Raw genomic sequence first — 14,411 nt, 5'->3', positions numbered from 1 at the left:
AAGAAAATGTCATGACTTTTTTCGACAATAGTCACTAGTTTTGGTGAGTATCAGTGCCAGTCAAAACAGTCAAATTTTCATTGCCCTGTGACAGGACAATGAAAATTACTCTAGCTGAAACATTCGTATGACTGCTAGCTATTCTGTTAAACAAGAAATGCAGTGCTGCATAATGAATTTCGATTGATTGAATTTCTGCCCAAACAAAATTTGTTATTCTCTGTTAGTGTGACCGTGAAACTGTGTTGAAAAAGTGGGAAAGTGTTAGTGTGCTAAAGTGACTGGTTTTTGTAGGTTACACAAGGTTTATTTATTTATTTATTTATTTATTTATTTATTTATTTTCTGAAGGGACTGCTGTACTCAAGATGTTATCGAATGCATGAAAGGAAAGCAGAATAAATGTGCTTTTCAGGCGTATAACTTTCATTGAGTTATATATTGTAACACAAAATTTAAATTGCCAGAGACAAGATTATAAATTAATCAAACAAAGTTGAATAGAGCTTTAAGTGCAGTAGGAACAACAGAATGGAGGCGACAGCTATGAGATTGTTTTAGCAGCAGAATTTGATTGCTAATATCTCTGCTAATACAAACCACATTGAAAAACTATTCACTGGAAAATATTTGTGAAAACATGGCCTTTAATGCGAGACGCATTGCATACCTTTCATAAAAGGTGTCAGAGGAACCTTTTACTGTAACTTGGAGAGTGAGTGAGAGTGTCCTTTTGTGTCTTGTTTTGGGACAAATCAGATGACTGCCAGTCATGACGCAATTGACTTGTTAAGCCCCGATGACACTGGGCAGATTCTGATGATGCTGAAATAAAAAAAAATGCTTATGCTTATGTGCATGAACACTTCATGTTCGTTTTATAGATACCAGAGATGGTGAAAATAAAAATACAGACTCTCTCAGTACAACGTCCACCCAGTTTTGTATTGTCAAAACCCAAAATTGCATTGAGTATGCTTGCACGTTTAGCACCTTGCCAGAATATCTATATGTATGTTGGCAAATACTTCATTTTTATTCTTTGAAAAATATGAAGCTGGCACCTGTTGATGTAAATAACCCTAGGTGTTTTAGTAGCATATTTCCTAGTTCTGTGTCAGTCAAAAGAATTTCTATCCTGTGGGATCTGCTGTTGTCAAAGAAGAGAAATAGTCGTCATTCTCTGTTCGTTTCTTTTCTTAGACACACTGTGTGTGCTGCTTTCCTCTTAGGAATATCAGTAGGTGCTTTTTCACTTGCACATGTCTCTTGGCTGGCAATTACCATGCAGGCTTCATTTGGGCAAATAAATACTTGCAGGAAAGAAAAATATCGTTATGCAAGACTACACTTTTGAGCAGCCCAAACTGACAAAGACAACAGAAAGAGGATGGGACAAGCTTTGGTCTAACAACCGAAATTTTCATTTGGAAGCAACAGGCTATATAATGATTGAAAGAGAAAGGATGTGGGTCACATGTACGATACTCGTCACACAATCATGAACAATTAACAAGAGCAAGCTCGTCGTTTGATAAAGACTGACCAACACACATGTCACGGTGCTTCATAATGACCGAGGTATCTGCAGAAGAAAGCACGCAGCTGCAATCACGGCAATAGCTGGTAAAGTGTGAAGATGCAGCTCCTTTTAAGGAATTAGCATGTTCACATAACTGAACATTGACGCACCAGCCGGTCTGCCCAGTATACATGCTGCTACACACATCACAGTAATCCTGTAAACTGCTCCAATGGAACATTTAGTGTACTTGCTTAAATGTTTTACAGAACAACTGCTGGCACTCTGTCTTTGCCAATCCTTGATCTTTTATTGATTGCAGCGCATATACCACGAAGTTTTGTACCCCGAGGAAAAACGTCAGTGCCGTATTGCTTAACAACTTTCTTTAACCTGTGAGAATTAGAGTACACAAAAGGTATCGCAGCAACTTTTCCGCATACGTTTGGATGTGCAGCAGGCTGACTTACTAGAGAAGCCTAACATTTCAATTTCTTTAACCAAACACTCTAGAGGCAATGACGAGAGAAGAATCAATCAATCTGTTTGCAAAAACTTTCTTCTGTGGCAAGAAAATAAAATTTTTGAAGGGCTGAGTGCAAACATAATAATGCAAGCCCTTCTTTTCTATCATACTGTGGCACACATTGTGGTCACACTGTTGTGCAAAAAAAAAAAAAAAAAAAAGGAAGTGTGCATGCTGTTTTATAGGACCATTTAGGCGTGGAACAAGAAGAACCATCTGAGCACGCAGCCCTGCAGCCAAGGATCATCGTGGTAACCCCACGGAAACGCAGAACTGAAACTTCAAACAACACAGCTCCAGGGTGAGCACTGTTGAGTTTACACAAACATAATTGAAGGGAATCTCCACATACATATTCCTATTGCTTCCAGTAAGGAAAATTACCCACCGTGGCGCTCGCTATGGCGTTTCGCTGCTGAAGGCAAGATCACAGGTTGATTCACAAGTTTACAGTCACATTCAGAAGGAGGCAGGTTGCAATAACGTTCATGTTCTTAGGTTTAGGTAATAGACATAAGGAGGTGCCCCTAGTGCTATATTGCCTTCAAGTGTAAATTATAAAGTACTGTCTATAAATGCATCAAAATTGCACAACCTCATTCGAAGCCATTTGACCTTTATTGACTACTCACTGCAATAAAGACAAGGTGGTAGGATGATTGTTTTGTGTATTTTTTGATGAGTTGTCCTAATTAGGAAGTAATTGATTATTTTACGCAGCCAATAATGCTCCAGCTTTGCCTAAAAATTTAATCACATGCTTGCAGCATAAGTACAATTTCAGAACTGACTGCACCCATTATGAGCAAAGAAAAATGTGTGGTTTTTTTTATTGCTGCGGTCACGCGGCCACGTTGAATGTCCCACGAAACATGGTAGTGGTTGTCTGTATCAGTACGGAGGACGTTGAAAGTGAAATTAAGGCACTTTGAGCATGCAGGGGGATCAATTTACCGGAAGGTCAATGTCTACTGCTTAGTCTTGGCTAGCGCTTGACAGAACCAGCAAAAATGAATCGTGCCCACAGATGTGGTCATGGCACCTGAAGGGCATATATGGGTCAGCATTTCGCACATTGTGGCTGCCGTATGCCTGCTGAACAACCATGGTTTGCTTTGTGTGTGAGGAAGCAATGGAGAACTACACACACAGACTTAGAAAACGTTCATTGCATTTGCAACTATTACTTTGAGTTGGCCACCTAGCTGTAATTATTATCACCGAGGAACTCCTTAAAGAGAATGGATAGGTGAACAGGGCTTTTCAATTACCATCTGATCTGGAGTGCTAGTGGCCACGACATCTGGCACATAAAAACATGGGTAACCAGATGCAGGAAAAGGGGCAAATGACAGTGGAGGAGAAAAAGGGTGATTAGTGTTGTTGATGAAAACTAGCACTAGAACTTGGGTTTATTCTATAATTTTACAAATGTTGTGTGAAGTTTTACGAAAAATAAATTCTGCTTGCTAAAAAGTTTTAAAGGTGTTGTTAGAAGGGGTGCAGCGCACGATTACAAAATAATGCACGCGATAAAGAAATTTGGTTGTACCTACAATGCCTTCTTGTGGCAGTCTAAGGAGGCATATACCAGAGAATATTCGTTTTGAACAAGTTTATTGAGGCAGGTTCCTGAAGCACACTAAAGTAGCAACATTAAAGCCACTTGAAGAGAGTGTGATCTGAAAACAATGTGTTTCTTGTCAGTTCTGTGCTTTTCCAAGTTGGCTGGTGCTTGTAGGCTGTGTGTAAAAGTAGATCAGCATTAATAAAGTGCATGGGTATCCCGCAAGATGTGCGTGCTCAAGACCGACTTTATAAACCTTCTCCCCCTTGCAGTCTTGTCTTTGGTAGCTTTATGAATTCTAAAGTACACAGGTTGGCAGCTATATCTCTCAGTGCTGCTGAAAAATTCTCGTGCTGCTTTGGAAACCAAGTAATATGCGCCTGGCTCTGCAACTAATTTTGGCTGCAACTTTTGCAAAGGCCCCAGTAGAGCTCCTCCTGTCCTGCTTGGTTCTCCTTTGCTTGAGTCTTCCTTTGTGCAGGATTCTTAATGTATATTAGCTAGTGCATTTGTGCAATAATGACAGTAATGCCATTCATAGCTTTTTCAGTCCTTTTTTGGCAACACATGCAACATACTTCCAACATCTTGCCATACATTCTCTGCACATTGCCGCGTTCAGTCATTCTGTGGCGCAACAGTCACTTTGGAACTGTCATTTTGGATCTAAATCACTAATCTAGTCTTCTTCTAGGGGCGCCATTGTCTCTTTCGTCTTTCATCTACACTTGGGTGCACTTCTCCACTATGCTGGAGCTCCTCACACCGCAGGCCCTTGCAAATAAATCAGTGGGTTCTGTTTGCTGGCCTGACGGGTCATCTACCCATCTCTTTAGCCCACGACACACCCTTTAGCTATAGGACCTCCTTTCGGTCCCTATACTTCTGATCTAGCTCTACCTTGCCTTTCTTCATCTGTTGGCTCAGTTGCAATGACACTACCACAAATGAAAGGCAAGTGTCCAGTCTTCTACATAACTGCTGCATTTAGGCTCTTTCTATAGCTTCGTCCTGTTGTTCACTTTATAGTGTCTAAGTCTGTAATGTGGTGGTGCAGCAGTCGCTCAAGCAAGTTCGTGGTCCTCTTTCTTTTTTGAATGCGCAGAATATCTGATGGCACTGTCGGAGCCCCTATGAAGGAACCCTCCAGGAGTCACGAGTGTAGCGTGTGCGGGCGGGACTTTACGAGCAGGCAATCTCTGAAACATCACCTGGTCTTGCACACCGGCGAGAAGAAGTACACCTGCCCCATTTGTGGCCTGAAGTTTGCGCTGAAGATCGGTGTCACCAGGCACCTGCGTGTCCACACGAGTGAGATGCAGTATGCATGTCCATTATGCCCGTCAAAATTCTGCAGGAGGACATCGCTGGAAAGGCACAAGCAGCTGCACACAAGAGGAGTGAACCTGTGCCACTGCCCCGAGTGCGGCAAGGCCTTCAAGCAGATGAAGGCCCTGCAGCAGCACCTGAACTGGCACAAGGTTGTTAACCGGCAAAATGTTGAGACGCCGTACAAGTGCCACCTGTGCCCTGCCGCCTTCGTAGGGAACTGTGCTCTGGCCAGGCATGCCCTGGTGCACACAAGTGAAAGGCCGCATATCTGTCCCGTGTGCCAGAAACACTTTGCCTCGAAGTGTGACCTCACAGTGCACGTACGCCAGATACACGGTGAAGTCGAGACCCCCGTGGCAAATGCCGACAGCAAGGCGGAGATTGTTATGCCAAGTAGTCCTCCGACCACAATGCCTCCTGTAAGTGAAGTGCAATGCGGAATGCATGCGTTTACCTTGTAATTGTTCGTATTATAAGCTTATTTGGAAGGGAATTGCAACTTCACATTTAAGGTTGGTGTTATACATGTCGTGTTTACACAGCCATACCATGGAAGTTTGAAATATCTGGTACAAATTTAACAGCCTGGCAATCTTTATCGACGCATCCCATGCATATGTGTGTATCAGCTATAACCGAAGCTTTCTTTGATGTTTACTGAAATGTTGTTACTTCACTTCTATTTCTCTTTTTTGTACTTCAACACTCCTTCAGTGCTCGCTCTTGTCCAACTTTGATGGTGTTGATGATGAACTTTCAAAACATGGCATGTACCCACAAGGGGGTTGAGCCAAGAGTAGGGTGGTTGTCCTCGGTTGATTCCTTCAGAAAAATTAACTTGAAAAGGTAAAAGTGCAAATAATAGAGTAGTGCTCAACTGAGAAGTAAGCCCAGATGAATGAAGCCCACATAAATGGAGGATTCTATAAAAAAAAATGTTCATTGAGCAATTTGGAATAGAACAAATTTAGAAAAAATGCATTAGAAATAGTATGAAAGGTAAGAATTAGTTTTATATGTTTTGTTACTTGAATGAAATCACACATAGCATCAAATGTGTCCCTTTCACTAAAACCCAATGCCAAAGCCTTAAGGGCAGCAATACACCAGTACTTAAATTCAAGCCAAGTTTACTAAGTGGCCCTTCAAGAAGTTGTTTTCTTTGTACATGTTATGAACCAGCGACAGAGTAAAAAATAGTTATCAATTTTGTTAATTTCTTTCTCCACACTTGGGTGTGTCTGTTGCCAACCGACTTCTTGCTTCCTGTCCTGATTGACTAATCGGGCGTCTACCCTGCGACGTATACCCATCTAAAGCATAGATCGAGCAGCACATGTTCATTTGCGCATGCCCAGTGACCCGAGTTGTATGTGTGGCAAGAGAGCAGAAAGCACCGGCAAATGGGTCAAGGGAGCAAAGAAAGCTTCACTTTATAAAAGGGCCTCTCACCTGGCCCCATCGTAAATGTTGGCTATATACTGACCCGCCGTGGTTGCCGAGTGGCTATGGTGTTGGGCTGCTAAGCACGAGGTCGCAGGATCGAATCCTGGCCACCGCGGCCGCATTTTGATGGGGGTAAAATGCGGAAACACCCGTGTACTTATTTTGGTGCACATTAAAGAACCCAAGGGGGTGCAAATTTCCGGAGTCCCCCAGTACAGCATGCCTCATAATCAGAAAGTGGTTTTGGCACGTAAAACCCCATAATTTAGGTAATTTTAGTTATACACTGCTAGTTTTAAGATGCCGTCTGAGGAGTTTTTTGCCGAAATAATTCTTTCAAATCAGTTTGTTATTGGAGGAGATAGAAGAAATTAACTGTCCTACTACACTGTCGTCATCCAGTTGTCCTCGTACCTTTGTAGTCACGCTGTTGTCGTCATTCCATCGTTGTCACATCATTGACATCGTGCCAGTGTACTACACTTACGTATGCGCATTCTCCACGTCCAGTGTTAGAAGACGAAAGCATGCTAAATGTAATTCTTTCGATAAAGCTGACGCCTTGGCAGCACAGGAAAATTGTAAAACAAAGGTTAGCAGTTGGTTTGTGTTAATTTAATCTGCGGCTGGGGATAATTGCCAGACGAAGAACAAATAGAGTTTATTATCATGCCGCTGCTGCTTAAGGAAGGCGAAAATAGTGTGCTTTGGTACAGTTGGTGCAAGTGGCACTTGGGGAAGCACAGCAATGCACCGAGAAGTAGAAGTGTAGCAAAATAATGCAAATTCCCAAAGAATGCTAATCCCATTAAAAATTGTTCATAACTTGGCGGAATGAAAACTGCGTCATGTATATTCAGGCATGTGCCTTGTGTGGACTTCGCAGCAATAGAAGCGCAAGAGAGGAGCCCAGCTGCCGGTGCATGCCTCATATACGGGTCATTTTGGCAGTGGCAATGCGGTATGTCGCTACATGCTTCAATGCTAACAGCATCGACGTCAACAGTCATGCTGAGATGTGTTGTGCTGGGGTTTCTTGTCTGTTCTTCAAACAATACACATTGGTTTTGGCACAGCTGCATAGTAGGTAATGATAACAACATAAAACAACACAGCTTTTAATTTTGAAGTATTAACTGGTTCACACCAGTACATTTAACCAGCATGGGGCAAAGTACAGGACTTTTTTTCTCAGCGTGCATGCAAGTGTGATTCGGAGTATGTGGTTTGTTCTCAACGCTGCTCAAAAACATTTTAACAAATTTCTGCAGGCCATGAGAATTGACATCAAGGCAGAACCCAGTAGCCCTAAGACCCTGATGGTTCACACAAACATGCAAAAGTGGATCTTCTAAAGTAAAAAGCGGCAAATAAAAACAGCAGACACAGCAAAGTTAACCTGCAACAAATCATGTAATATTTATATATGCCTTGTGCATTCGCACTGCCAGGACTACGAATAGGCAAAATTAATTAAAATATGGTATTTACGACCCCTAATCAACAAAATGGCTTATGAAGAATGCTGTAAGGGAGAGCTCTGGATTAATTTTGTACTACCTGGGGTTTTCACCGTGCACTTAAAGCACGGTAACGACTGTTTTTGCATTCCGCACCTATCGCAATTTAGGCACCACCACTGGGTATGGCTGATAGTTGTAGGTGGAGTTACTTGTATGTCATTTAGGATTACAATGTAAATGAACGCAAATTAAGTACATCCACGTCAATGCAATGCAAATTGTTTTCCAAAGACCAGTCATTTAAGCAAAGTGTCATTTCGGCACCAAAGAGGTGTCCATATTCTGTGGTAAAATATTCGCTTTATAAAAGTACAAACATTTTTGGGGCTGTTTCATCTACGAAGGAGCCATTCTTACAAAATCACCATATTCTGACTTAAAGGCACCATGCACTTGTCAACAACGCTACGTTCTTGTGCTAGTATATCCAGGACGGTTACTTTCAAAGCACAATTCATAGATGCTTTCACTTGAGAAAATGTCAATATGCAGGAATTGTGATTGCAACAATTCAGATCCAAGCAGTGCTCCTGTACAGCGATGAGGCTGGCTGAAGGTTTTTTTCTTTGCCCACCAGCACCCATTTCGAAGGAGGTGCGGCAAATGGGAGGAGCCCTCGGAGTGACGTCACGCTATTTGCGAACAGGGAGAGGTCTGTCGGTGCTAGATAAGCTCAGTAATTTCTTTCTGTATGCTTTCAAGAAAATCTGTTGGTTCCAGCATAACTTCCTTGTGGAAACAATTAACAGCATAAAGTGGGATGGTTTGTAACAGTCGAAGTCTTAACTGGTTCACACCCGTATGCTTTAGGGAAATCGAAAAAAGTTCAGCGCTCTTTTCTGAGTGCGCCTGTGTTCGTGGTTCAGAATAGATAGTTAGTTGACAACTCAGCTCAGAAGTAAAAAGAGATTTTAAAAATTGTGTGTTTTCTTTTTCTTTTGTCAGATTGTGACAAGTATTGACATCAAGTCAGAACCAAGAAGCCCTCTGACCACGTTGCCACCTGTAAGTTAAGTGCAATTTTAGATTACGATTCTCTAAATTCAGTGGTAAATTGGAGGGTGGTAGCACCTTCCTGTTTCAGGTTAGCATTAGTTAAGTCATGCTCACACTGCATAACTTAAGAATTTGAAAAACTTGGTACAAGGGTAACATGAGCAAAGAGCACACCAATGATGCCTTGATTTGGAGTACGTATTTCGCTCTTTCTTTTTTCTTTTCTCTGTGTGCTTTCAAGAAAATGTGTTGGTTCCAGCACAGCGGCATAGTGGGAAGAGGTTACAGCATAAAATGAGACGGCTTCTAAAAATTCTAACTGGATTGCACTGGTGCACTTAGCAGGAAGTTTTAGTTTGTGCTACCTCCGATGCTGCTTATTTAAATACTTGTAAAATGCAGAAATATTTTTCTGAGATGACCTGTGGACCGATTTTAATTAAATTTGTTGCATTTGAAAGAGGAAGAATTCTAATGACTGTTGGGAGTGGAATTTTGAATTAGGGCCTTAATTTCTTTTTTAAAGAATATTTCTGAGGATCGTTAAGTTTGGAAATCCATAACTCTGCACCAAAACCGGCATTGCAGTTCTGTAAACTGCATCCATTAGAACAACCAAAGCAGACAAATTTTATATATAAATTTATATCTTAGGTGAATTTGTTACAATGTTTACAAACGTTTTGCAAAAGTCCTACTCAAATATTAGTGGTGTACTTGAAAGCCATGTGTTATTAGGCATGGTTCTCACCACTAAAATTTGAGTGCATCAATTTTGCCTGCTTAAGGTTTACTATTAGATGCAATTTACAGAATTGTGATATCGTTTTTGATTGCTGAGTTATGGAGTTGTAAACACGATAGCTTTCTTCCAGAAGATTTATTTTCAACGATCTTGAGTGCATAATCAATGCCTTAAATAAAAAATCCACCCCCTACACTCACTACATCTTAATTTTTCTTTTAAATGTAACAAACCTCATCAAATTCAGCGCAATAATTGCCGAAAAAAACTATTTCTTCTTTCTCGTGATATTAGATAGGAGCTCTCGAGCTAAAGGGGCACTGAAAAGTAACACTAAATCAGTTTAACCTAATAAAATGCTAAAAAAAACTCTTTTTGTTAATTTAGCGATAATAGATTGCTTGTTAGAAGAGAACGTGAAGGTCAAAGTTCAATTTTTTTTTTAATTTCACACCGGAATCCCAGGGGCAGTACATCAATCTGACATCACGCATTGCAATGTGTATTTTGTATTTTGAGTCTCATTAGCTCAGCAAAAGTTTGCATAATTTGTCATGATCAATCTCCTTATCTCCTTTAGAATATAATATAGGGCTTTTTTACTGATAAACAATTAATTGGGCCCTAGCAAACGCCGTCAAAGTCTATGACGTTGCGGAGAGTTGGTGCGGAAACTTCAAAGTGGTGGCACCACAAGTCTTTCCTGTTTGCGTGTTTTCTGGCTTACCAGGCCTCTTCTTGCAGTAAGAATGACTTTTTTCTTACTGCTGAAGGGTTATTAACTAACACAGGTAAAATCGTTTTTTTTTCTCTTTAGTGTCCCTTAAGGTTCCCTTTTAACCAAAATTAGACTAAGTACGGTGCTCTTTTCTAAATGTGTCTATGCTTGTGGTTTGAAGTAAATAGTTAGTTGCCAACTCAGCCCAGAAGTCTAAAAAAAAAACTTTTACAGATCGTGACATGCGTTGACATCAAAGCAGAACCGAGTAGCCCTACGAACTCACTGCCTCCTGTAAGTGAAGCGCTATGTGAAATTGTGCGATTTCATATTTTCGTTCTTTAAGCTCAAAGGTAAGTTAAAGTGCAGTACCAACCTTGGTTTCAGGTTAGCATTATTCAAGTCATGCTTGCACTGCATAGCCCGGAAGCTTTGAAAATTTGGTGCAAAGGTAACATGAGCTTGAGGTGTTCGCAGGATTGGTGCTAATTGAGCTGAGAAAGGAGCATGCCGCAGACGCCTTGGTTTAAAGTTTCCTCTTTCTTTTTTTCATTTTGTGTATGTGCATGTGCATTCAAGAAAGCGTGTTGATTCCAACACAGCCGCATAGCAGGAAGAGATAGCAGCCTATAATGGAATGGCTTCTAAATATCGTAACTGGTTTGCACTGGTGTGTTTAACTGTTATCGGACAAAGTATGGTGCACTTTTCTGAATGTGTCTTCTCTTGTCATGGTTCAAAGTAAATAGTTAGTTTCCAGCTCTAGTCAGAAGTAAGAAGAAATAACTTTCAGATTGTGACAAATGTTGACATCAAAGCTGCACTGAGTAGCGCTATGACTACACTTCCTCCTGTAAGTAAAGCGCATTGTGGAATTGTGCAATTTCACATTTTGATTCCTTAAACATTGAGCTAAAAGGACACTTGTGAGCTCCTGTTTCAGGTTAGCATTACTTATGTTGTGCTCATGCTGCATAACTTGAAAGTATGAAAAATTCTCTGCAAGGGTAACATCACAATGTGTGGGTCTTCCATGGCCTGTGCTTCAGGGCATCACAAAATGGCTGCTGAATAAGCTACACAAGGTGCATACCAATGTTGCTGTTCTTGGACAACAGCAGATGTCTTTGAGACTGTGCCACATGCTAATATTTTGTCACACAACCTAAAGTCATCAAAAAACGTTGTGACAACCTTTTGTTTTCTACAGCGTGTGAGTTCTACCAGCTAGGCAAATGCGTTGAAGGTCAGGCAACATACTGCTGTGCATGAGAATCAAAATATTTTATGTGCCACATCTGTTGCAGATTGAATACTGCTAATCTACAGGTGTAGTTATGTTGGACAAATAGGGCAGCCTATCTTTGACAGAATGTGACAGCACTTTGCGTCTCTGAACTTGGGCTGACTTGAAGAACTCCCATATCCAACCTGAAGGTGTAGAATTGATAGAGGCAGCAAGGTCATAGAATATTAGTTGAAGTAAAGTTCATAGCTTTATAGGCCACATAAATTGCAGTAAACATTTGCTCACCTACTAAACAAGGATAGTGCAACGTGCACACACACACATAAATGTGAACATATCTCCCTATATGACTGTCACGTTTTCCTATGTACTATTGAAAGGCCAGGGGAAAGGCCAGCAGCTATGAACAACAGCAACAACAGACATGTGAAAATAGTTAGTGTTAGCAAGAATAACAGTCTAGAACTACATGCAAAAGTCAGCTAAACAAACAAGATACTGTTCAAAATATCTAACATAAAAAAACAACTGAAAAACATGTTTTGACCATCACGTGGTCGATTGCTGACAGACAGTGGTGGTCAGTGTAACACAGGATGTTGCTCACTGTGTTCTGGTGGACTGTAGGCTTCCTGGTAGGTGCCCCTGTAGCCCATGACGGAGCCACGAGTGACGTTTTAGGTCATTGAGCTCTGCTGCAGCTGACGACTGCAGTGTGCTGCCATGGTACTGTAGCTTCAGGTCAGTAGGTGTAGGGTGTGCAGGTGTACAGCTGGTGGATTTTTTCCTGGGCACAGGCCACTATGTCTTCTTGAGAATGCTCTCAGCACACAGCTGCAATAACGAGGAGCAACGAGCTGCAACTTGCCAGCATGACTGCCCACAACTGAGCCGTGTAATCAGAATGTCACTTTGAGGGATGCTGCTGTGTGCGTGCAGCAGCCTCCCTGTATCGGTTTCACCCGCTGTGATAGCCGGATTTCATCATGCCGCAATTCCATGGGTAATTGCATTTCTCCAGATTCAAAATTTAAAATTACTTGTCTGGAGAGCTTGCTTCAGTTTGCCAATTTAAAAAGAAAAGTTTAAAATTAATAATTTTATTCTTTATTAGGGACTGATTATCTCATGTTTCCCCTCACCCCATGGTCGCTTCTTCTCACGGCAAGTCTCTGAAGGAACTGACCTTTTATTTCAAAATAGTTATATTTAAATATTACTTAAAGTCTTCGTAGAAACAAGCGTTATATTGCAGTTGCATTCTAGTTTTGAAGTTGTGTGTGTTGTTTCGTAGGAGCACATTGACATGATTGAAGAAAATGAAGAAGCACCATCTGAGCCAGCCACCCTGCAGCAGCGCGCTATCTCCGTAACCCCAGAGATAAGCAGCACTAAAATTTCGAAAGACGCAATCGTCACAGATGGCAACACAGGGTGAGCTCCTTTGAGTCCACTGAAATGTGATCAGAGCAAATGTCCATACATATGCTTCCAGTAAGGCAGATCACTGTTTGTTCTGGTGTGAAAAGGTTGTCTTCTAAGTGGTGCGTATACCTTCTTGCGAGCATTTTGTTTACCACTTGCAGCTTGAGTATAAAATTATTTAGGACACTCAGGTCACTCACATTAGCTCAAGCTTTTCTGGAACACACAGCTATGTTAGAATTGTCTAAAGTCAAATAAATACATCCAAAATAGTTTTACTCGCTATTTCACATACATATGTATGTAATTGGTTGTGTAGGAGCAGAGCTAAGACCATAATAAATGCTTAAAAAGGTATATGTTTGTCACATTTGCTTCATTGTGCATTTATTTATTGTTTATAGTGCATTTCATTTATTAGCAATAATTTTTTCGTATGCTCCAGAACAGATACTGACCGGAGACATTCATCATCACAACATGCATTATGAAAATTAGAATTAATGCTAGATTGTCATAAAGTGTTGCTCGTGTAAAGGTATCTAATGAAGCTGTTATTAGAACTGAGTTTCATGTTTGTTCTGTATACCGCTTTGCACAGTAATTCTGCTTCATTGTGCAGATGCTCAAGCTGAAATCATGAGGAGCCAGTAACAAAGTTGTAAGCAAGCAAAATCTATAATTTCATGTTGCGAGTACTTTGTTGGTTGGCTGCAATTAAAATGAAAGGGGACATTGTGAGCAGCACAATATCTGTCATCATCATGATTTTTGCTGAAAAAGATATGTAAAGTATCGGAAAAGTGCACTCACAACAGTCTCCATTTCATCTCTGACTGGATTCATTAACGCCTTAAAGGGCCCCTACAACGCGCCAGGAAAAGCTTGTGAAGTGGAACCGTTGGCATTGCCTCGATGCGGCGATTTTGTATACTCCATAGACAGGATGTAACGTGTTGGAGTGCCGCTATGATGATTGGTTAAAAATTCAATGTGCTAGTTACGTTTGCACAATGTTGTGAGTACTGCAAAGGAAGCTGTAGCATTATGTTCTACAACGATTTTAGGTGTTGCAGTGCTATGCGCAAGGTGGTTGAAACCACTGGAACGACGGATCACATGCCGAGCACTTTGGTGCATCGATGGCCACCTCGCAGGAGCTCTTGTAACCATAAAAGTGACGCCATGGCCTCCATGATTAGACCCCATGCCGCAGTATCGCGGACGCCATGGAAATGCCATAGAGCACCATCATTGGGCTGAGCAGGCTTGGCAACCGTGGTGCACCAACTACCGCTAATGCCCTGCTGCTATTGAGTGGCACTGTACAACTTTATGGGAGAGTGAAACGTACGCCTTAAA

At 41.2% G+C, this 14,411-nt stretch overlaps 1 protein-coding gene across 1 annotated transcript in view; it reads left to right on the top strand.

Moving 5' to 3' along the window:
- Positions 1-14,411, top strand: part of LOC142559949 (uncharacterized) — a 58,978-nt gene that overhangs the window by 7,159 nt on the left and 37,408 nt on the right. Inside the window, exons 4-8 of the mRNA XM_075671651.1 lie at positions 2,234-2,349; positions 4,721-5,366; positions 8,862-8,921; positions 10,610-10,669; positions 12,919-13,058. Of these exons, the coding sequence (XP_075527766.1) occupies positions 2,234-2,349; positions 4,721-5,366; positions 8,862-8,921; positions 10,610-10,669; positions 12,919-13,058 (1,022 nt within the window). The remainder of the gene's footprint in view (positions 1-2,233; positions 2,350-4,720; positions 5,367-8,861; positions 8,922-10,609; positions 10,670-12,918; positions 13,059-14,411) is intronic.

Source organism: Dermacentor variabilis, chromosome 10, assembly GCF_050947875.1.
Source record: "Dermacentor variabilis isolate Ectoservices chromosome 10, ASM5094787v1, whole genome shotgun sequence".
Taxonomy (NCBI): domain Eukaryota; kingdom Metazoa; phylum Arthropoda; class Arachnida; order Ixodida; family Ixodidae; genus Dermacentor; species Dermacentor variabilis.
This window is presented reverse-complemented; position numbering and strand designations above follow the sequence as displayed.